Source organism: Bos taurus, chromosome 5 (genome assembly GCF_002263795.3).
Source record: "Bos taurus isolate L1 Dominette 01449 registration number 42190680 breed Hereford chromosome 5, ARS-UCD2.0, whole genome shotgun sequence".
NCBI classification, from domain to species: domain Eukaryota; kingdom Metazoa; phylum Chordata; class Mammalia; order Artiodactyla; family Bovidae; genus Bos; species Bos taurus.
Window position 1 is genome coordinate 43111293 of NC_037332.1, and position 24445 is coordinate 43135737.

Sequence of the window (24445 nt, forward strand, 5' to 3'; positions counted from 1 at the left end):
TACTCCAGGGGATCTTCCTGACTCAGGAATCGAACCTGTATCTCCCAAGTCTGGCAGGAGACTGCACCACCGGAGAAGCCCATGAGTCATCTAGGCGTATCTAAAACTGAACACCTGCTTTTCATGCAGTGTGTTTGTGTGTGTGTGCTCAGTTGTGTCCAACCTCCAAAATTACTCCTCCTTCAGTTTTCCTGTTTATAATAATAAAACCACCTCCCTTTCTCAGTTGTGATTGCCACAAACCTTTGAGTCATCTTCATTCTTTTCTCCCTCATTACTCACATCCAGTCCATCAGCAGACCTTATCAATGCTACTCCCTGATCTAAATCGCCACCACCTTTTGTTTGTCCTACTGGACTCCTTGTTTCCAGTCTTGCCTCTGATGCTCTCACCTTGCACAAGTGAGCATGCGCGTGTACACAAACACTCCTCCCCCCATACAAATTCTATCCTCATCTCAGCATCCAGATGGATCATTCAAATTGTTTAAAAGTCTAAGTCTGATTATATCTTGGTCCGGCCTAGTGTCAAATAACTTACCATCACACTTAGACTAGAATCCAAAGTCCTTATAAAGTTTTCTGAGACCCTCGTCTCTTCTCCCACTGTTCTCTATTCACTCACCGTCATCCTCACTATTCCGCACACTCGCCTCAGTGCCATTGTACTTGCTGTTCCTGGAACTTGTGGAACAGTCTTTCTCTGGAGAGCCACATGATTCATTCCTCTATATCCCTTAGGCCACTGATAATCCTCTCATGTCCTTTGGGTCTCTGTGGAAATATCACTTCATCAGAGCCACCTTCCCTGGCCATCCTATGTAAAAGAACAGCTCTCATTCCTTCCATAACTTTCTGTACCTTTATGCTGCTTAAATTTCTTTGCCCATCCATCATTACATGACAGTACATTATGAATTGATTTCTTGTCAGTCACTCCACTGAAATGTAAGCTTCAGAAATCTTCTTTTGATCTCTATTCCAGTCCTAAAACCTAGAAACACACCTAGAACCTAAGCAGGCATTTAATAAATATTTGTTAAATGAACTCATCTTTGTACACCCTCCCATTTCTTGCCCAGTTCTTTGATCATAATAGATGCTAAAGAAGTATTTGTGAACTTAAATTTGATGTACATCCCCAATATTACTTCATATTATCACCAGAGAAAAAACAACCACAGTAAGCCACTTTTTCATGGAGAAATAAAGGCTACAGATAAGTTGTCACAATTCAGATTAGCCTTTTATTAACTTTGATATGATGGACTCCCTAGACCACAAAGTATATCACGTTGAACATTTGACTCAAGAATGGAGCTCGGAAATTAACCCCAGCAGGCCTTACCCTCTATACAGGGAGTGTGTGTGTTGGGGGAAGGGGCACACTAGAATGGATGAGAAGGGTACCAAGAAGGTGACTAAGCCACAAAGGCCTATAGTTAATTACATCCAATTTCAGGGGATATTCTTAAAGCCTGAAGCCTCTTCCAGTTCTGTTCTAAGTTTTTCTTCTCTTCAATGCATTTCTCTTAGGTTTTTAGTAGTACTGATTTCTTAGAAATAGACATTTGTCCTCTCTTTTTAGGTTTTTCTTATCAGAGAAAGAAAACTCAAAAATAAAACATACAGCCTCTAATCACCTACTTTCTCTGATCTCTCAAGAGGCCAGTTTTAATAATTCATCTTTTCTTGGCCATCCAATGTCTACAATGAGGCAAAGGCAAATGTTTGGAACTCTGTAAGTTCATTTCATTTACATTAAACTAATTTTAAAGGATTCTCTTCTTTTCCTTCAGAATTTGAGTCCTTCCTTTCATAACAACTCTCTATATTCAGTAGCATCAGTACCATCTTTTAATCTAAACACACAAATATTAATCATGATGAATCCTTTGGGTTCTTTTTTTACTTTTCTTGAACAACAGATGAAGACATTTTCTAAGCCAGTGTTTATTTTCACTCCGTCTATAGACTAGAATTACTTGTAGAACTTTTTAAAAATTACCAATGCCCAGGACACATCCAAGACCAAGTGTGAATCTCTAAAGGCTGGACGCAGGCATCCGAACTTCTTTTTAAAGTTCCCCCAGACTACTTGCCATTTCAAAATGCTGCTAAGACCTTAGGGACAGTTCATTGATGCCCCCACACCCGCCGGGCTTGGCGGAAAGCGACTCATGGAACGGCAGTGAGCAGACTGCACATCACTTCACTGCCAAAATGACATCATTTTCCACCTCTGCCCAGTGTTCAGCATCTGACAGTGCTTGCAGGATCTCTCCAGAGCAAACCAATCAGGTACGACCAAAACTGCCTCTTTTGAAGATTTTGCAAGCAGCAGGTGCACAAGGTGCAATGTTCACTGTTAAAGAGCTCTCTCTATGATATGCTAAGAAAGAATCTTGTCACATTAGCTACTGCTACTACAGATGCTGCTCAGACTCTCGCTATCGCACAGGAGCACAGTATGGATATTCCAAGTCAAGACCAACTGAAGCAAAGTGTAGAGAAATTTCCAATTCCAGGAAAAGAACTGAAGAAGGCAATATTCCCACGCTGCCTACCTCACAGTATAAATGCAGAAATTCTAGAGAAGATGAAGACTTGGTAGCAAATTTAACTCAAGAAGAGACGTCAAGACTGGACCTCAGGTTTGAGGAGTGGGATGTAGCTGGCTTGCCTTGGCGGTTTTTAGGAAACTTGAGAAATAACTATACACCTAGAAGTAATGGCTCAACTGATTTACAGACAAATCAGGATACAGGTACTGCCATTGTTTCAGACACCACAGATGACTTGTGATTTTTGAATGAGTCAGTGTCAGAGCAATTTGGTGTTGGAATAAAACTTAAAGCTGCTGATCCTGAACAGACAAGTGAAGAAGTAGGGAAAGTGAGAGACAAAAAGGTGATTTAAGTGGGAAAAAATGATGACCTTGAGGACCCTAAATCCATAAGTGACGATACTGATATAGAAGTTACCTCTGAGGATGAGTGGCAGTGTACTGAGTGCAAGAAATTTAACTCTCCAAGCAAGAGGTACTGTTTTCGTTGCTGGGCCTTGAGGAAGGATTGGTATTCAGATTATTCTAAGTTAACCCATTCTCTCTCCACATCTAATATCACTGCCATACCTGAAAAGCAAGAAAGGGAAGGAATTGATGTCCCTGACTGCAGAAGAACTGTATCAGCTCCAGTTGTTAGACCTAAAGATACATACAAAAGGAAAAAAGCTTGAAACATTTTGATCCTTGCAACTCGGTGGAATTCTTGGATTTAGCTCATAGTTCTGAAAGCCAAGAGACCATGTCAAGCATGGGAGAACAATCAGATAACCTTTTTGAACAGAGAAAAGATACAGAAAACATGGAGGATTGCCAGAATCTTCTGAAGCCATGTAATCTGTGTGAGAAAATACCACAAAACGGGAACATTATTCACAGGAGGACAGGCCATCTTGTCACTTGTTTTCATTGTGCCAGAAGACTAAAGAAGGCTGGGGCTTCTTGTCCTATTTGCAAGAAAGAGATTCAGTTGGTTATTAAGGTTTTTGTAGCATAGCTGAATCAGTGAATTACAGACAGATATTAACAGAGCTGGTCATGTGTCCAAATATCAGTATTCAGCATCTCTACGCAGGGTGACCCATTTCATACTTTAATTTATTCATGTCCTTTTATGTTCTAGGACATTTTTACCTATAAACTTATAGAATTTGAGAATAAGTTCTTTAGAACTAGATTATCAATTTGGAGACTATTAACATTAAAAGAGAAGTTAATCATTCTGTCTTCAAAGATGAGGATTTGGGAGGGAGCAGTACAAATAGAAATACACTCATTTTTATTTAATTTAATTTCTTACTGTTCTTTTCTGGTAGGGAATGTTCTTGGGCATCAAAATCCAAGATGGCTATTAGAAAGATATTAGAGCTATCAATGAAAAAGCATAAGTAATTAATGTATAAAGTAGATTATGTTGTGTGGTTCAGAGAAACGATTATTATTGTAAAGAGCCTAGAACAGTGATATCCAACATTTTTGCTAACATACCTCAAAAAACAATTTTGAAAAAGTACATATGACTTTTTGCACATTTTAAAAATTGAGGTGTAGTTAGCAAACAATAAAGTCAATAAAGTGTTCCCTTCTGCTGAAAAAATAAAATAAAATTCCCCCAGTGATTCTAATGAATTGCCATGGTTGAGAACCAAAGCCCTTTGTGTACACAACAGCTAGTCACAAAGAGATAATTCAGTGATAAGAACCGTAGTCAGAGGAAGCTGACCCCAAATTTAGATTTTTTTTTTGCAATGTTCAACTCAAAGAGCAGATCACTGCCCTGTGGATAATTAGGACTTGACTTGATAATTAGGATAACTGACTTGAGTACTATAGTACATGAAGTACTACATTACTTGAAGGAACCAGAGATCAAACTGCCTACATCCATTGGATCATTGAAAAAGCAAGAGAGTTCCAGAAAAACATCTACTTCTACTTTATTGACTATGCCAAAGCCCTTTGACTGTGGGCATCACAACAAACTGTGGAAAATTCTTCAAGAGATGGGAACACCAGACCACCTGACCTGCCTCCTGAGAAATCTGTATTCAGGTCAAGAAGCAACAGTTAGAACTGGACATGGAACAACAGACTGGTCCCAAATTGGGAAAGGAGTATGTCAAGGCTGTATATTGTCACCCTGCTTATTTAACTTATATGCAGAGTACATCATGCGAATTGCTGGGCTGGATGAAGCACAAGCTGGAATCAAGATTGCCAGGAGAAATATCTATAACATCAGATATGCAGATGACACCACCCTTATGGCAGAAAGCAAAGAAGAACTAAAGAACCTCTTGATGAAAGTGAAAGAGGAGCGTGAAAAAGTTGGCTTAAAATTGAACATTTAGAAAATTAAGATCATGGCATCCAGTCCCATCACTTCATGGCAAATAGATGGGGAAACAATGGAAACAGTGAAAGACTTTATTTTATTGGGCTCTGAAATCACTGCAGATGGTGACTGTAGCCATGAAATTAAAACACACTTGCTGGAGGGAGGTGGGAGGAGGGTAAGGAAGGGGAACACGTGTATACCTGTGGCGGATTCATGTTGATGTATGGCAAAACCAATACAATATTGTAAAGTAAAAATAATAATAATAATAATAATAAAGAAATGATAAATGGTTAAAAAGTAAAAGACACTTGCTCCTTGGAAGAAAAGCTATGACCAACCTCAACAGCATATTAAAAAGCAGAGACATTACTTTGCCAACAAATGTCCATCTAGTCTAAGCTATGGTTTTTCTAGTAGTTATGTTTTGATGTGAGAGTTGGACTATAAAGAAAGCTAAGCGCCGAAGAATTGATGCTTTTTAACTGTGGCGTTGGAGAAGACCCATGAGAGTCCCTTGGACTGCAAGGAGATCCAACCAGTCCATCCTAAAGGAAATCAGTTCTGAATATTCATTAGAAGGACTAATGCTGAAACTGAAACTCCAAAACTTTGGCCACCTGATGTGAAGAACTGACTCACTGGAAAAGACCCTGATGCTGGGAAACACTGAAGGAGGGAGGAGAAGGGTACAACAGAGGATGAGACGGTTGGATGGATCATGGACATAATGGACATGAGTTTGAGTAAGCTCCGGGAATTGGTGGTGGACAGGAAAGCCTGGCATGCTGCAGTCCATGGGGTCGCGAAGAGTTGGACACGACTGAGCAACTGAACTGAACTACATTACATGACTGGATATAGTTTCTGTTTTGGAAACAAGGATACATTTCAAAACATAAGTTGAATAGGACTTAAAGATATTTTAAAGAAATTATTAGTCAAAGGTCAAATTTATTCACACTACCTCTTTAGTAGTCTGCAGCATAAGAAGTTATATATTTGCATTATTCTTTCCCCTTCCCTGCTTTTTACTATAACTAACGTAGTAAACTCATGGGAAAGGAGAAAGCCCTTGTTCTCTTTTTCTAAGAAGAGATCTCCCAAATGGCTTCTTGCGGCAGTGCGTCATAAAGCAGAGAAGGTTGGAGGTGATCAGGATCCAATACACTGTAGGGAATCTAGACATTCTGCAAAGAGAATGGCTGGGGAACCCAGGCCTTCAATAAAGAGGTAAGTTCTGGGTAGCCAAGATGCAACAGCACTTGGTGGTGGGTACTGCTTAACTGCAAGGGCACTGTGGAAACATTCTGCTTGTGTGATGGGCTCTGGCACAATATTTTGGTTACACTGAATTTTTCCATCACTAATTGCTTACCAGAATTTCCAAATTGAGCATTTCATTGCTCAAAAGTGGAAAGGTGACTGCAAAAGAACATGTCTAATGTTCTATAAATGGTCCAGTGCAATCATAATTTGGATAAAGAGATACATACTGCTTTGGCTGAGGAAACCTTGACTAAATCGAATGGGATGCTGTTCATCATTTTCTGTAACATTAATGTATCTTTCTCCAGTTCTGTCATTTCTTTAATGCTTTACTTTAAAAAAATCTTATTTTGTTCAGATATTTCTTCAAAGTAATCGTTGCCAGGATCCAAACTGGCATGGGAAGGAAACTGTTTATTTGCAACAAAAAGAGATAAAATCTTAGGATTACATATAAGCCATTACCACTCTTTCCAAGTGATTTAGAAATCTATGTCCTAATGATCCCAATTTACTTTTTCAGCCAAATTCTACAAAATTACCTGGAAACTGTGAAGCATTCTTTGTGTAGTAAATTCTGTCTTCTCAATGTCTTGATTAGGTATTAGCCACTTAGTGGAATATGTATATGTAATTTATTACTGCCTGAACCATAAGCTTAAACTAATCGCAATGTTTCACCAATTATAACACCTTCTAAATGCTAAACTACCATATCATTTCTAAATCACTACTGCTCCACACCTTTCTTTTATATTAATGGCTTAATCTTAAAAAAAAAAAAAAAAAAAAGTGACGTTCCTAATGCCTTGCAATTTGTTTCGAAATTCCTGAGCGTTGAGCTGCCTAACTTAAAACATCTGTCTTTGAGATCTGATTGCTTCTTCCAGACTTTGAAGTTTATACTCTAAATTCTGTATTTCTATACTTACTACTCATCTATTATCTTCATTTTTAAGATACTCTTCCTTTGTCAGCAAGAGCATCTTTTTTTTTTTTTAAGAGAATTCATTCTTTTTTTTTTTTTTTTTTAAAAAAAAAGGAATTCTCTTAAAAATTTTTTCCAAATTCAAGAATTAACTATTTAGGAGACAAGAACAGGAGTTTTGCTGCAGAGAAATGATAAGCTTACTTTAAATACTTTAAAAATATTGATCTAGGATTCTTCTTTTGGATTGTTATAATTATATCCTGTCACATGTAACAAAAGTTTTCCTGTGTACACAAGACTCATTCCCTTTTGGACAGTTTTCTTGATCTTCAAGCACTGCTCTAACAAACTGGGAGGATGTCAGTAACTTTAAAGAAGATACATACATTTTCTTTGATAGCGAAGTAATCAGAAGAGTAAAAAAAGGCCAAGAGAAGAAAAAACAAAAGAAAGAAAAGACTTCTTGCAAAAGCAGGTGTACTACAAAGCTCAACTAGTTCACAGACTGAGGACACTGCTTTTTATAAGTTTTTCCTCCACTGGGAACGGTCTTCTGAGCCTCCCTTTCTCTGTTTTCCATCCCTCGAGTCCTAACCAGGTTTGTTTTTTTTTTTTTTTTCTTTTTTGCTTGCGAGAATGGAAAAAGTTGCCAAGGCAGGCATATTCGGTACATTTCACGGAGGTTTTTCTATTTTCAGAAAGTTTTACCGTTCCCCAGATGGCTCCCAATTGTTCTTAGACACACGGAGAACCTAGGCTTCCTCTAGACCCTTCTGAAAATCTATTTCGTGACAACTAGGAGTCCACAGAACCCGCCCAAGATGGATCTCCACAGAATTTCGCATTTGATTCCACGTCGTTTGTCGACCCACGAAAGCTCATTTTTGTACCCCAAGTTAAAAACATCTGTCTAGAGTGAAAAGGTAGGGAAACCTCTAACACCTCTCAAAAGGCTAAAGGACCCCCTGCAATCTCCCAAGGTGAGTTCTGGATGCGGCCAATGGGAGCTCGGACCTTGACCATGCGCCGGAGTTGGTGGTATCCCCGCTACGCACTGGATTTAATCTGAGAAGAAGTTAACTTTCGGCTCCTCGCATTTCTGCAAAGCCCGTCCGGTAGGGCCCGAAATGAAGCTGGGCCAAGGCCTCAAAATCTGAGACCAGGCAAGACAGGTGTGTAAGGAAAGCCTCCGGGTACCAACGGGTCGCCGCACACAAACCCTCCTGAAGGACCGGGGGCCCCCGGGCTCCCCGGTGTACTTACTCCCGGTTTAAGCATAGTCCGCGACACCTTGTCGCCTCCTGGTAACGTTTGCATACTCCGAGCCACCCCGCGCAGGGTTTAACACTGATGCTCCCCCAAACCTCAGCATCTCCGTAGAAGCGAGGCAATCCTCCCGGGGCGTCCTTACCTTGGGGTTGGTCAGGAGCTGGTGCTCGTCGCTGTGCAGCAGCGCCCTGGAGTTGGACTCGGAGTTGTTCACGTAGACCTGGACGCAGGGGTACTGCGAGGTGCCCCTGCAGTCGGCGCCACAGGTGAAGGTGCACTCGAACACCTCGCCGATCTGCTGCACCGACAGCACCGTGCAGTTGGCCGCCGTGGCTTGCAGATCCTGCAGCGCGGGACTGAGCCAGCAGAAGCCGAAGATAAAGAGCGACACGACGCCGGAGATGATGAGAAACAAGCCGAGCCGGATGCTCTTGTCCTCGGCTTCCGTGTACTCGTAAGCCACCCGGAGCTTCGCCATCGCCCCCCACTCCCGGCGGCGGGCGCGCTCCCCCCGCCCCCTCCCGCCCCCGGCGCTGAGCCCGACTGCCTGGGCGGGAGGAGCCGCCGCCGCACGACAGCAGGGGAGTGGGCGGCCAGGGGGAGCGCGCGAGAACAAAGGGGCCGAGGCCGGCGACGCCCCCCGGAGGCGGCAGCGGCCCCCCTCCACCTCCCCGCCGCCGCCCGAGCCCCAGAGGCTCGCAGCGCGGCCGAGGTTTCAGAGCCTCCTGCACCCTCGGGCGCGAGGAGTGCACGGGCGGCTCCTGCCTCCAGCGCCCCCTGCCAGCCTCCGCCCCCGCGCTTTCCCCGCCTCCCCCACCCCGCCTCCTCTCGCCCGGTGGCTCCCAGTCTCCATCGCCCGCCGGCCGCCGCTCCGCGGACTCGCCTGGCAGCTGCCCCGAGGGCAGAAGCTGCAGGGCTGAGGCGAGCCCCGGGGCTCCCCCGCGCGGGAGGCAGCTCCGCCGTGCCCCACCCGCCGCCGACGCGGGTCCTCCCGCCCCGCCCCGGGGCGTTTCCCGTGGGCGAGGGGCGGGCAGGCGCTGGGGATCGCGGCGCTGGCGCCGGGGATTCTCGTTACATTCCCCTGGGAGGGACATCAGCGATAAGAGGTTAGGATCAATATAACTTAACGAAGTGAAAGTTTAAAAAACAAAACAAAAAACAAACGAGGGAGATGGTGTCGTGCAAGTGGAGCGGCGGGAATTTTGAACTCCAAAGGGGGACTGGTCAGCCAGCGGCAAGCCAGCGGCCGGGAGGCGTGCGCTCTCGGGGAGACTGGCCGCCGGCACCAGGCGGACAGGGATGGAAGCCCCCGGGGCGAGCGGCGTGCGCCCGGGCGTGTGCCCCAGAGAGACCCGGGCCGCCGGTTCCCACGCTTGGGGCAGGCGCGTGCGCCGCAGGGCAGGAGGCGTTACCTGCCATCGCCTCCTCCCCTCGGGCGAGCGCGGTAACGGTCCGGCTTCACGGTCCCGGCGCTCCCAACTGCCCTGGAGCACCCACGATCACCCCCACCCCCCACACCGCCCACCTCGCCGGCCCCAGCCGAGGATGGAGGGCAGCAGGTCAGAAGTGAAACAGGCTGGGTCAGACGCAGTTTGCGGTGGAGGCAACGCGCGTCGGGGGGCAGGAGCCTGAGACCCCCACCCCCACCCCCGCCCCGACCCAGGAAACTCGCTTCCTGGGTCCTGGGTGGACCACGCTGCAACGCAGGTCTTCGGGCGGCCGGGCCGACCCCAACTCTATGTGCCCAAGGCTGGGGCTGACTGAGTAGGGACCCAAGGGAGCGAGTGCAGAGGCTTACAGCCCTGGAAGGAGACACCATGTTCCCCATCAGGGCCGTCTTCTCGCTCCAAACCGAAAGCAGAATCCTCTCTGTTCTGGCTCCCTCAGGAGTCTTGTCACCGTTGGCCCATCTCGGAATTTGTAGATGAGCTTTCCAGGAGCGCTGTGCGAGGCGACAGCGGCGTGCCGACCCACTCTGGGACAGGTACCGTTTCTAGAGCTGCGTCCTGCTCTCCTAATTCTTTCTGCTGTTCCTTCCATGCCCCTTCTCCACCTCGCCTGTGCATACCTCAGTCTTTGTTCTTTTCTTGACCTTTAAAAAGGTTATCTTTTTAAAATCACACTGCTATCAAAATATCAAACTTGGAGAACTATTTCGACCTACATTTTGAAGCATCAGAGTATTCACTTGGCAAAACATATAAACATGTCTTTTTCTTGACTTGCAAATCCCAAATGAATATACTCTTAATTAAATTCAGTCATATATTCATATTCCGTTCCTGATGAATATGGAAACACCGAATCATAGAATTCTTGACTTCTCTTTCTTGGATTCCAAATGTTGGTTTACTGGTATAGTACTTTTCAACTGAGGTCCTGATCTGTTACTTTGAAGCACTCTTTTATGTTGTATTTCCAAGCAAGGGGTAAAAGCAAGTTCAATTATAGGAAGACCCCAAGTGTTTTTCTGAATAAATTAAGAAGATGCAGGGTTTGGAAATTTTCCAAGTCAGGAAGACTCTTTGTACTTTAATACCTTTCAAGTTTTGAGAGACTATTTTATATTATTTTCTTCCCTTTCTGTTGGCATGAAGACAATTGTTAGTGATTACACACACTACCTGAAAGGAAAAGTGAGTTTAGTAGTGGAAGCATATTAACCTAAGATTACAGATTTTCAGTGTGAATCTCTTTCCTACAGTAGGTTATAAATATTTTCCTTTTCAAGAAGGCTAAAGCCAATCTAGGATCTGAGGCAGTAGTGAACAGATTAGATTTTTTGGATATCATTCTGATGTGGTGGTGAGCAACTAAACCTTGAGGCAGAATTAATTCCTATAGCTGTTCGTAAAACAGGGATGGGGTTGTTTAAAAATAATTTAATGAATATGATTCACTTTTCAATGATTCTAGAGCTCAGAGAGTTGTGTGAATGTAACCTTTGCCTCAAAACTGAGGCAAGATGGTCTTCCAAGTAAATCTAGAGAACAAACAACAGAAAATATTCTTATTTTAACCTAAATTCGTAAAGGCTTTTAAATTCATTTTTTTCAAGTTTTGCATTTAGTCACTTTCCTTCTTTATGATTATTCTAAAAGTATTTGAAGAAACTGTTGCCATCTAGCCTTCTGCTCTTTACTCTTTTTTCATGCTTTTTTGCCTTTTCATACTGTTCATGGGATTCTCAAGGCAAGAATACTGAAGGGGGTTGGCATTCCTTTCTCCAGTGAACCACTTGTCAGAACTTTTGGCCATGACCCGTCCATCTTGGGTGGCCCCACACGGCATCTACATTTCATGCAGAGATGAGCACAATAAAGGACAGAAACGGTATGGACCTAACAGAAGCAGAAGATATTAAGAAGAGGTGGCAAGAATACACAGAACTATACAGAAAAGATCTTCATGACCCAAATAACCACAATGGTGTGATCAAGCACCTAGAGCCAGACATCCTGGAATGCAAAGTCAAGTGGGCCTTAGGAAGCATCACTATGAACAAAGCTAGTAGAAGTGATGGAATGCCAGCTGAGCTATTTCAAATCCAAAAAGATGATGCTGTGAAAGTGCTGCACTCAATATGCCAGCAAATCTGGAAAACTCAGCAGTGGCCACAGGACTGGAAAAGGTCAGTTTTCAATCCCAAAAGTTCCAATCCCAAAGAAAAGCAATGCCAAAGAATGTTCAAACTACCAAACAATTGCACTCATCTCACACACTAGTAAAGTAATGCTCAAAATTCTCCAAGCCAGGCTTCAACAGTGAATGAACTGTGACCTTCCAGATGTTCAAGCTAAGTTTCAAAAAGGCAGAGGAACCAGAGATCAAATTGCCAACATCTGCTGGATCATCGAAAAAGCAAGAGAGTTCCAGAAAAACATCTACTTTTGCTTTATTGACCATGCCAAAGCCTTTGACTGTGTGGATCACAACAAATGGTGGAAAATTTTTCAAGAGATAGAAATACCAGACCACCTGACCTGCCTCATGAGAAACCTATATGCAGGTCAGGAAGCAACAGTTAGAACTGGACATGGAACAACAGACTGATTCCAAATTGGGAAAGGAGTACGTCAAGGCTGTATATTGTCACACTGCTTATTTAACTTACATGCAGAGTACATCATGTGAAATGCCAGGCTAGATGAAGCACAAGCTGGAATCAAGATTTTCCAGAGAAATATCAATAACCTCAGATATTCAGATGACACGACCCTTATGGCAGAAAGCGAAGAACTGAAGAGCCTCTTGATGAAAGTGAAAGAGGAGAGTGAAAAAGCTGGCTTAAAACTCAACATTGAAAAAACTAAAATCATGGTATCTGGTCCCATCACTTCATGGCAAATAAATGGGGAAATAATGGAAACAGTGAGAGATTTTATTTTCTAGGGCTCCAAAATCACTGGAGATGGTGACTGCAGCCATGAAAAAGACTCTTGCTCCTTGGAAGAAAAGCTATGACCAAACTAGCTGCGGCTACTAAGTTGCTTCAGTCGTGTCCGACTCTGTACGACCCCATAGATGGCAGCCCACCAGGCTCCCCCATTCCTGGGATTCTCTAGGCAAGAATACTGAAGTGGGTTGCCATTTCCTTCTCCAATGCATGAAAGTGAAAAGTGAAAGGGAAGTCGCTCAGTCGTGTCCGACTCTTAGCAAACCCATGGACTGCAGCCTACCAGGCTCCTCCGTACATGGGATTTTCCAGGCAAGAGTACTGGAGTGACCAAACTAGACAGCATATTAAAAAGCAGAGACATTACTTTACCAACAAAGGTCCATCTAGTCAAAGCTATGGTTTTTCCAGTAGTCATTATGGATGTGAGAGTTGGACTCTAATGAAAGCTGAGCGCTGAAGAATTGATGCTTTTTAACTGTGGTGTTTGAGAAGACTCTTGAGAGTCCCTTGGACTGCAAGGAGATCCAACCAGTCCATCCTAAAGGAAATCAGTCCTGAATATTCATTAGAAGGACTGATGCTGAAGCTGAAACTTCAAAACTTTGGCCACCTGATGTGAAGAACTGACTCACTGGAAAAGACCCTGATGCTGGGAAAGATTAAAGGCAGGAGGAGAAGGGGATGACAGAAGATGAGATGGTCGGATGGCATCACGGATGCAATGGACATGAGTTTGAGTAAGCTCCAGGAGTTGGTAATGGACAGGGAAGCCTGGGGTGCTGCAGTCCATGGGGTCGCAAAGAGTTGGACACGACTGAGCGACTGAGCTGAACTTACTCCTCTTAATTCTTATTTAAATTAGCTTGCTTCTCTTCTGAACCTTTCATTATTTCATGTGTTTCTTACTAAAAGTCAAACATATCAAAAAGACTTTCCATACTTCTATTTTATCCTTAATGGAATGCTGTGTGTTACCAGTTTCATTTATTTGAACTGGGGCTGCCTTTTCACATTTCCAAGAAAGGTTGGATATGTCAGCCCCTCAGTTTCTGAAAACAGGTCACCATCAACTCTCTTAAGTTAGGATAGTAGTAAGAACACTTAGGACGTCAGAGATTCTGAGCTCTGAGGCCACTGAGCATCTTGTTTCCTGTGGAGGGCAGAGGCAACACAGGAAAAGGAAAAACTAGTCTTTTCTTTGCATAGTTGTCCACCAATTAAAATTGAGATTAAGACTGTAGTACTCAAGACCAGACTAACTTACTTGATGTACTTCTTTGTTTACAGCCATGTTTTCAGGAGAATCATGGTCAAGCCTTGATGAAGTTCTTTTTAAAAGAAAAAATAAAACATATCTAAACAAGGACATTAAAACCATTGTTATTTATAGTTTGTTCTCAAGATCAATATTCCTCAAGAAGTCCTGTGACTGATGTTAAAGTTGCAATATACAATTTCATATGTATATATACCTTTATTAAAATGTAAAAAGAATGATCATAAGTAGGGCTAGGAATAGTGAATTTGGAATATGTTGGGAAAATGTTTATATGTGATTTTCAAAATTTGCACATTGTGAAGTTTTTCACACTGAAACTACACACTTGGATAGCTAAAATATAGGGGAGAAAATTAATATTGTGTCATCACCTTTTCTCATTAAAATTCACATGCTGCATAGGTTTTAGACATTTGCAATTCGAGAAGAGTAAATATGAATGAAAGCACGAGTGATCCAAAAACAAAAAATATATAGAAAAAATTTATCAAACTTTTTCCTTTAGTTATGTAAATTTAGATTTTGTTATTGTCACAGAAAATTAAGTTTTCTTTCTGTTTGGTCCTAACTTTAAAAATGCTTAAAGCTGTAATAAATCGTTTCCAGCTTGCTAATATTAACTTTCTTGCTGTGCTTCATTGTGAAAGTAAAATATTTGCTATTAGCGTCAGAATTTTACATTCTAAATAAATTTCCTGTGGCCACTGTCTTTTCTAATTGCTTTTATTTTTTCCTGTCTATAAACTTTACCTATGATATTGCACATAATTATTATTGAGAACATGACTTACTATTTTTAGATAGTTATAATCATGCTAGAACAGGAAGGGATCTTAAATATTACCTAGTTAAATATTAAGTAGGAAAAAAAGCTCCCAAAGACTTTGCATTTTGTTTTAAATAGTAAATAATTATTAAAAATATTTTTTCAAAGTTCAAATTTATTTGTATACAGCCTCTATCTTTGCAACTGAAAAAGAAAAGCAAAAAGCACAGATAATCACTTCATATTAGTAAATTCATAATACTGTACTGGAAGTGCTGGTTGGATTTCCTAAATTCTTGCCACCTGTCAGTCTTTCATGTTAATGGAAGTGAACATCTATGTATATAAATACAAATGTAGTAAAAGGGAAATCAGCTTTGAAATTAGAAAGCAAGAAGCTAAGAAGTTTTGGTCTTAACATTAAGAATAAATAGTTTGACGTAACTGATGTTTCAGACTGGAGCATTTCATGACTTTTATTCCAAGTTGATTTTGTTATTCCCATGTTCTTCGAAAACTTAGGTATTACTCTCTTAACAGTTCCCAGTTCTGTTAAAAAGTCATTTAATAATTCCAAAATATGGAAAGTGCCTCCTAGTACCATGACTAACAGGGGGAGTGTCTGTCTTTGGAGAAATGGACCAACATCTACTGAACACCAACTATAAGCAAATGCTCTAATTTAATCTTACCATGAGATGAAGAGGAACAAAATTAAATACCTTTTCCAAAATTGTGCATGTGTTTATTATGGCATATTACATGGCCCATTCTTTTTTTCCTCTACTGGTGGTGGTTTAGTCAGTAAGTCACATGCAACTCTTGTGACCCTATGGACTGTAGCCCGCCAGGCTCCTCTGTCTGTGGGATTATCCAGGCAAGAATACTGGAGTGGGTTGCCATTTCTTTCTCCAGGGGATCTTTCCCACCCAGGGATCGAACGTGGGTCTCCTGTGTAGCAGGCAGATTCTTTACCAGCTGAGCTACAAGGGAAATCCCTTCTACTGTACTACACCATTGCTAAGGAATTATTGTATTCAATACAAAAGAAGTGTAGGTGATACAAGTGGATTTAAAATGTGCTTATATACTTATATTCAAGTATGGTTAGCCTTGATCAAAACCCATATTGTGAAACCTGACTATGAAGCGGTGGTGGCGGGAAGGCAGTGGGTAGAGAATGCAGGAGTTGATGACTTAATCTGGTCCTCCTGTTTAATTTTACTCTGAAACACTTGTGTTGGAAACAGCTCATTTTTAGATGCATAGCAAATATCAGTAGTACTGTGTTATGCAGGAGAGGGAGATTAAGTGTAGTATTCAGGTTTCAGAGAGACTTGTCAGAACTAAATTCAAGCTATTCAAAGCTTCTATTACTGTAGAAGTAAACACAGGGAACGAGATGTTAACACAAATCATTAAATCATTTTAGGGTAGAAGAAAAGCCCGAGTGAATGAAAGGTCCTCAGTCGTGTCCGACTCTTTGCCATCCCACGGACTATACAGTCTGTGGAATTCTCCAGGCCAGAATACTGGAGTGGGTAGCTGTTCCCTTCTCCAGTGGATCTTCCCAGCCCAGGGTTCGAACCCAGGTTTCCTGTATTGTAGGCGGATTCTTTACCAGCTGAGCCATCAGGGAAGCCCAAGAATACTGGAGTGGGTAGCCTATCCCTCCTGCAGAGGATCTTCCTGACCCAGGAATCAAATTTTGGTCACCTGCATAGCAGGCAGATTCTTTACCAACTGAGCTATCAGAGAAGCCCCAGAAGAAAAGTCTATCTTCCTCTTAATGCAGGGAATCACCCAATACTTCTAATAGCAGCTTCCTTGCTTTTGCTTGGACACTTCCAGTGATGAAAAAGTCATTAACTCCTAGTGCTATTCATTTGATTTTTGGACATTTAAAACATTTATGGTGTAGTATTTTCTTCTAAGTTGAAATCTGCCTTGCCATAACATCCATGTAAATATCCTTATTCTGCCCTCTGGTGTTACACAGGTTAGACAGTCTGTCTCACCAATGATAATCTGCCTTACAAATTTAAGATATGGGAAGACAACTGTCATGTCCTTAGGCCCTTTTTTCTTAGGCTATTCTTAAATTTCTTCAGTATTCTCTTTTGATATGGTTTAGAAAACTAAACCATAATGCTAAGAAAAATAGATAACTGGAGGTTGGAAACAAAAGTCTAAACCTTTCTTTTCCCTGTTTTCCTGCTGACAAACACTTCTGGGACAGAGGACATTGCTGTTCATTAATGAACACTATCACTGCAAAAAGATTTTGGCTCTATTCATTAGACAGAATTAGGATTCCAAAAAGTGATATGCAAGTCAACTCATTTAACATTCAAATATTAAATTGTTTAGAGTGAGCTGAAAAAAATTATTTTAAAAAACAGGTATGATTTTCCACTCAATAAAGGGACATAACTTGTTTTATATTTGAAGACTATTAACCATTTGAAGATTATAACCTAAAACATTAAAAATAAAAATGTCTGACTCCTAAGAGGAAAAATATTTAACAGCTCAAATTTTCTTTTAAAACAGACCATTTCTTCATGCAACTGTTACATATGGTAATTATATCTTAAAATAAATGTTCAGTATGTAACAGATTTAAAGGTAGCTTCAAAACATTCTGGCTGCCCTAAATCTTTATTTTTATACAAAGGATAAAACTATTTATATCATTCCTGCATGTAATTTTTTCTCATTGAGCTGTATATTTTTGAATAATCATCAATTTCGAAGTTCAACTTAGAAGTCTTTTCATTATAAATGAGTAACCATAGAGCTGGTCCTAAAAATAATTCCGTACACCCGGCCATTTGTTGACATCATAACACTCTTTGAAATTTGATGCATTTCTCCCAAAATGTTTAAAGAACCCTCAAGTGTTATTTCTAAAATTTTCTTCAGTATATACTAGAGAATAGATTGATCTGGAAGAAAAACATCACCTGTTAAAAGTTTTAAAAATTAAATTATGTGATCAAAATGTTACTTAGGCTAAATACAAATGCATGTTAGCAGAACATTATGTTTCAGGGTATGCTTATGAAAATCGAGACTAGCTCTGATTCATAATAAAAATTTGTTTTCCTCAGCTAGTATCCTCAGTTGTTGCTTAAAGGAACTACCATGTGGGGCACAGGCTATTTTATCTCACCTTCTGTAACAAAAATGTCAAAATATATTTGTGGTGTGGTGGATGCCTTCTTGGAGAAGACAATGGCACCCCACTCCAGTACTCTTGCCTGGAATTTCCCATGGACGGAGGAGCCTGGTAGGCTGCAGTCCATGGGGTCGCTGAGAGTTGGACACAACTGAGCGATTTCACTTTGACTTTTCACTTTCATGCATTGGAGAAGGAAATGGCAACCCACTCCAGTGTTCTTGCCTGGAGAATCCCAGGGATGGGGAAGCCTGGTGGGCTGCTGTCTATGGGGTCACACAGAGTCGGACACGACTGAAGTGACTTAGCAGCAGCAGATGCCTTCTCAGGCCTTAGAAATGAAAACTTAGTTTTGCTATAGAGAAGATAAGTAGTTTATTAGCTAAAGTATTAAATATTTTGGCAAATGCCAAGTGGTGGCCATAAGCTGTTAAGACTATGCAATAATTTGGGTTTTCGACAGATAGGAAATTACGACAGTGAAAACTACCATTGACTTCTTGGCATTTTCAAGTTATTTAAATGACTGGATTAAAAAAAACTTTTCAGCTGATGGACATAGAGTTGATAGTGCACCCAACTGCCCTTAGCAGTTTTTACACATGTAAGTTGAAGTGGCAATCTAATGTCTAGCAAAAATATCCCAAGGAAATTGCTAAGGTTAAAAAAAAAGAGAAAAAGCATCTTTGCTGTGTTGTACTTGGAAATGGATTTAACTCCCTTCGTATTCTGCTCTAGTAAATACTATTGTTAACAATGCAGTGTCTGTACTAGAACACTGGTTGATGCCCTCGATACACAGTAATGCATTATCCCAAGATCAACTTGGTTTGAGTTTCATCAGGATCTGAGGATTTTATTCTAGTTAATACTTATACAGTAGGCATAGAATAGTATAAGTGGTAGTTCACTAACTTCAGAAATGACTTGTGGTACTTAACTAAATTTTGTATTCTTGGCCTCTCCATAGATCCTCAGAGTATGTAAACATGAGACCTAAAATATATTTTTAGTATGTTCCCCAGTTGATTCTTGTGCACAGCCAGTTTGAGAATTACCTAACTAGAGGATAACTGGTGAGTTCCTGCAGCTGTCTCAATCCAAATTAAGCTTTCTATAATCAAATTTAATGATCAGTTTTCTTTATGAATAAAAAATAGGATTATTGCTTCATCAAATTTTTATGATCACCAATGTGACAGAAAACAGATTGTACACTAATACAGTGTATGATTACAGGCTGAAATTCACCTCAAAATTTTAAAACTCTTTTCTCCTTTGAATGTAGAACTAAATACAAACATAAATAAGTCTGGGGAATATACACATACACATGATTTACTAGTGCTTTACCGTTTGATGTTCCTACTCCAAAATTAAAAATGCAAGTTGCCTTTTTTGATTAAACCTTTCCAAAGATATTGCAGTAATTTAAAGTAAACCTTACTTATGACTAAGAGAAGAGCACATTTTAGACTAATCAGTGTTTTCAGTATGTAATTTTTAGCCCTGATGACATCATGTTCTTTGACTTCAGATCAGGAAGAGTATCAACATATGAAAAGAGCTGAAGTTACCAAATCCAACGTTTTACTCAAAAAGATAGTTGCCTCAACATCAATTCTGACAAGTCATCTAGTTTCAACGTTTCTGTTGATGGAAATCTCACTTCATGAAGCATTTAATACTGTGGGATAGGCACCTTAATATAGAGAACAAAAATTTGTCTCAACTTCCACCCGCTGGTTTGAGACTTGCCCTCTTCATTTAAATCCTTCTTGTACTTGAAGACAGCTACTATGTCTCCCCATAGTTGTCTGCTGTCTCTCTTCCGAGGGCTGCATCTGATCAACTCAATTCTTCCCATATGTGACACCTTTGAAACTGCTAGGCATTTTGAAATTTGTGATTTCTCTAACTGAACTACTTTTGTCCCTTTGTGAATACAAAATAATGGTACCTTAAAATTGTTGGCAATTAGGTTTGCTTAAATACAGTAATTATCCCACTTAAACATGTTTTCAATCAATGACAGAAACTCAGTCATCCAGTTCAATTCCTTACCTTGTACACAGAACACTGTCCAGCCAGTCTCTCCTTGGTTACATCATGTGAAGTTGAATTTAATGCCTTACAAATCAACTCTTTTCAAAATCTTATCTCAGTTACATTTTAATAGTGCCGAAATCTTATCGGTTGTAGTTCTGCCCTTCAGTTACACAAATGAAATTTGTCTTTCACTGACAGCTCAAGTTTGATACCTGAAGACAGATTATTGGTTCCTAAATTTATTCTCTAATGCTACACATTCCTTCTTCCTGGTGGGTTTTTTTTTTAATACCTTAACATATAATGAGGATATTCAAAAACCTTACCTCTGATGCTATGCTTAAGACAACATATTAATCCATGTGAAACACTTAGTGTGTTGCTTGGTAGCTAGAATGCACGTCACACTTTCTCCTGCCTTCCCTAGTCATGGTAGCTCTAAAAATACATCAAACTTTCCTATCTTGTTCTGAGCACTGTACTTGTGTTAACGTAGTTGAAGATTACATTAATTGTTTTTGGCAATAAAATAACAATTTGACCTACATATGAACAACTTTTAAGCCATGGTATATCCCACCAGCCTTTATTCTTTTAATAGCAACCAAAGTGCAAAACTAAGTAATTTTTCTGGTGCAATGTATCCTATTTGATGTAATTTTAAAAGATTACTGGGTTAGATTGAGATTTCCAATTTTGACTTTTAATGTGTTTATTTGCTCATCTCCTAGATTTGTCATTTATTCATGGTATGATCTAATTCATTAGTGATGCTGTAAAACTAGCAGCAAAGAGAGAAACTTGACATGCCATTATGATCTATGTTTTAAAGACACTGAGATATATCTGGCTTATGTCATTTTCCAGAGACTGTTTTAGAACCAGTTACCAGGTATTCCTGTATCTTCTTTGTTAACTCACAGACAAACCGTGGTTAAGAGAACATTAAACATGGACATCCCCTTTCTTTACACATATACACATTTAATTTCTCAGCAATTTTTTTGCAAGATTGATGCTATTAAGCAAATTTAAGTTAAAATAAGTGAGTCCTCCTTTGCAGCCATGCTCAGATGCAAAAGAATGGAAGATCTATGGTTTTGGAATGAAGGAAGATTCAAAAGGATTAGCCAGAGTGGGAAAAATTTTAAAGTTTTGAGAACTGAAAATACCTAAAAAGATTCTTTTAAAAATGGAACTACGGCAGAAAAGTTATTTCAAAGCCCACTGCTTTATTTTCAAATTGGAATTATCCATTTATACCAATCAACATGTATTTATCAAGCACCTACTGTGTCCCAGGTTCAGTGGCAAAAAGGAAAAGACCAATGAAACTGGAAAAATTTATATACTGTGAGAATTTAAAATTTCATTTCTTAATTAAAATGTTGTATCCAGTGAAACTATCTGTGCAGTGAAAAATTCCTAAAGGTGAAATTTATCATATTACAGTATCACAAGCAGCACAGAATATATCTGAAACTAAACAGCTGAAAGGACTTTCTTTCGCAACTAAGTAGCTTTTGTTTCAGAAAGCCAATTACAGTATAATCACAAAACTTATTTAGCAAATGTATGTGTCACTAGTTATAGAGGGAAAAGTTAACAGAATTAAATCTAAGGCAACTGGAAATATTAGTTTAGGTCAACTTCTGTCCATATGTAACCACAAATTATAAAACCAAGGAATATAACAGTGTGCTAAACAGTTTAGTATTTTAAAGATTTCAGATAGAATTTTTAAACTTGGATTTGAAGTCAAGAACATGGCAATTTCTGCTATCAACAAATTATAAAAAGTTTGTTTACATGTAAGAATTTTCTCATTTTGATGATTCAGAGTAAAAAGGAACTCAGAAAACTGGAAAAATATGCACTTAAAACTTTGCATATAGCAGTTAAAACAAACAAGTAGAAAGCCAAACCACTTGATGAGCTATCTTGTTTTTGTGAGTTATTCACACAGTCCCAATCGTGATAGTGGTATGTTTATACTTGTAAGAATAAAGAGCCCCTTCCATTTTTTTCTTTCTGTTTCTTTTGATTATGTAGGAAAAGTTACATTTTACATAGTATATTATTATGAAAAAATGTGATCTGCTTTTAAGAAATTTATTTCTGGATTAAATTCTTATTTATGCCAAGTTAGGTATGTGTTCTGTGAAGTTTTTATCTGCACAAAAGTTAAATTACGTAAGTACCATCTTCCTACAGAAGAGATGCTTTGGTTTAAATGTAAAGATTATAAAATCTTGATATTTTGATGTCAGTTTCTCATATCTCAAAATACATAGAAAAAGGTAAGTCTTGAGTCATTTTATATTCGATATACAAATAAGTTTATGTTTCATTTTCAAACATGATTTAGTAAATGTCAATTAACTTTCATTCTTCATAGAAAAAAATAGCTTAAAATGAAAATTTTAAAGAATAAAAACTCATTGCTTTAAAAAAAAATTCCCATCTCTAGTTCTACTTTCATAACTTCAATATTTATCTTTAAATGGAAAAGAATCCATCAGCGTGTATGTGAAATAACCAGGCAAGCAAACTGAAGGGAAAGATGATTCCACTCCTCTTTGGCTTAATTTGTACATTATTTCTTTAAGATATATCTCAAAGGTCTATTAAATTTCTTATACACTTCTCACAAAAGCAAAGTGTTTTGATTGGGTGTCTGGAGTGTTCAGAAGTTTTATTTCTAATGCTGTTATTATTCACTTAAAAAATAGTTTTCTTTGTTTAGACTTGGTTAACACTAAGAATGTCTACATTTTTAACCTGCAAATGAAATGGTATATGGTTCCATTAAATGAGCTGTCAAAAGCAAAAAAAAAAAGACTGCATTTTAAATTGTTCAGTCATACCATTCAGTTGTAAAAGTTTTTCTTCTCTGTTTTTTCATGTTGAAGAAATAAGTTCACAATTTCAAATCAAAGTCAACACTGCAGTGAGGAGAGCTTTTCTACTTTATTACAAAGAGAAGAAGCCTTTATGTGGTCAGAAAATACAAGATTGATCTTTTTTTCTCTTCCTATGAAACGCTGCTGTTCAAACAGCCAGAGTGAATTGTCTCAGTTCACGTCTTTAAGTCCCATCACATTCACTTGGGTATGGATGTCCTTGGCTGCTGAATATCTGGCCCTTTAGTGCACAGGGCGACAAAGTCCCCTGACCAGCAGTTCCAGAATGTCCCATTTTCATATATTGCATCCATGCACACCTCCTAAAAATGAGGTACAGCAGGGCAAACATTTTCCAAAATAGATGTCATATATATAATATATACACATTCGTACATACATACCTTTATTCATGTGATGTCCAAAAATTTAAAAAAAATGTACACATTTATTACAAAATCGTAACAAAGACTGGACAGTGTTTTGCTCATTCTGGAAAGATGAAGCTCAGTAATAACACAACCCTGGAAACCATCCAGAGATTGTGGCAATATCTTTCTTCTAAACAGTCAGATATTCTTGCGTTAAGCTTGGCGAAACTGCCTTTCAAAAACAGAAGGGGAAGTAAAATGAAGGAAGCAGACCTTGCTCATCTTTCCAAATGAAATACGAGAAGGATCTTCACATAAAAATGCACAAACATTTGTTATTTTATTACCAATAGTGCTACAATGAACAATGCAAATTTTGTGGTCTAATTCTGTTGAGTCTCTTGTGGGTTTTCTTTTTTTACATTTTAGAAACTAAATGGTAAACTTCTGTCAGTGTACTTGCTTGTCTTTACAGACCCAAGTCTGTCTGCTGGCAAAAAAAAAAAAAATAAATGAAAAAAAATTCAGACCCTGCTCGAACTAGAGAAAAACAAATTACAAATTTAGTTGTTGGGCAGCACATAATTAGTAAGGCAGGACCTCAAATGGTGACCCTTTGCGTAAGCCAATTGCCAGATCCTCAAGGAATTAAAACCAGGGTGCCTGAGCCACATCAGTTCTGCAGTTATGTTGAGTATTGTGCTGAGACAGCCATACCCCAAGAAAAGGGAAGTCTTTTTTTAGAAGGCTTGCTGAGCAGGGTTGTAGTTGAAGGTGGATGGCAGGTGAGGCCGTTCTTCTAATTTGTCATATTCCAGATGGAACTCCTATAAAACCAAATTTAAAAATTTAGATGATTTCCTCTCTCTCTGATCTCAGATTTTTGTCAAAATATATTTACTATATGAACAAATAAAATACCTACAAGAAATACGAATGAAGAGATATACCAACTCTTTTTTTCCCCAGTAAGTAAAATATAGCTTGAAGAAAAATAATGTGCTGTAGTTTCTATCTGATAAATACAAAAATGTAGACTTTCTGCATAAAAGTCAGAGACTAGTCATGAGCATCTATTTTATGACACAGAAATTTTATGCATTTTTTTTTTGCTCAAAAATAAA

The 24445-nt window shown here is 39.5% G+C and overlaps 2 protein-coding genes and 1 pseudogene across 12 annotated transcripts in view; 1 reads left to right on the forward strand and 2 right to left on the reverse strand.

Annotated features, from left to right (window-relative positions):
* KCNMB4 (potassium calcium-activated channel subfamily M regulatory beta subunit 4) overlaps window positions 1-9611 on the reverse strand; it is a 110088-nt gene extending 100477 nt beyond the window's left edge. Inside the window, exon 1 of one of the 3 annotated variants that reach the window (XM_059886447.1) lies at window positions 8516-8950. In XM_059886447.1, coding sequence (XP_059742430.1) covers window positions 8516-8851 — 336 coding nt within the window. In that variant the 5' untranslated portion in view covers window positions 8852-8950. Of the gene's footprint in view, window positions 1-8515 lie in introns of all 3 variants that reach the window. The other 2 variants (XM_024991777.2, NM_001192523.1) reach the window with 2 other exon arrangements.
* On the forward strand, window positions 2224-3617 carry LOC112446691 (protein Mdm4-like; annotated as a pseudogene).
* Window positions 9612-22998: 13387 nt separating the features above from the next.
* The window catches only part of CNOT2 (CCR4-NOT transcription complex subunit 2), a 132156-nt gene continuing 130709 nt past the window's right edge, over window positions 22999-24445 (reverse strand). For all 9 annotated transcript variants that reach the window (NM_001428274.1, NM_001103277.3, NM_001428272.1 and 6 more), the window contains one exon: window positions 22999-24148. In NM_001428274.1, coding sequence (NP_001415203.1) covers window positions 24062-24148 — 87 coding nt within the window. In that variant the 3' untranslated portion in view covers window positions 22999-24061. The remainder of the gene's footprint in view (window positions 24149-24445) is intronic.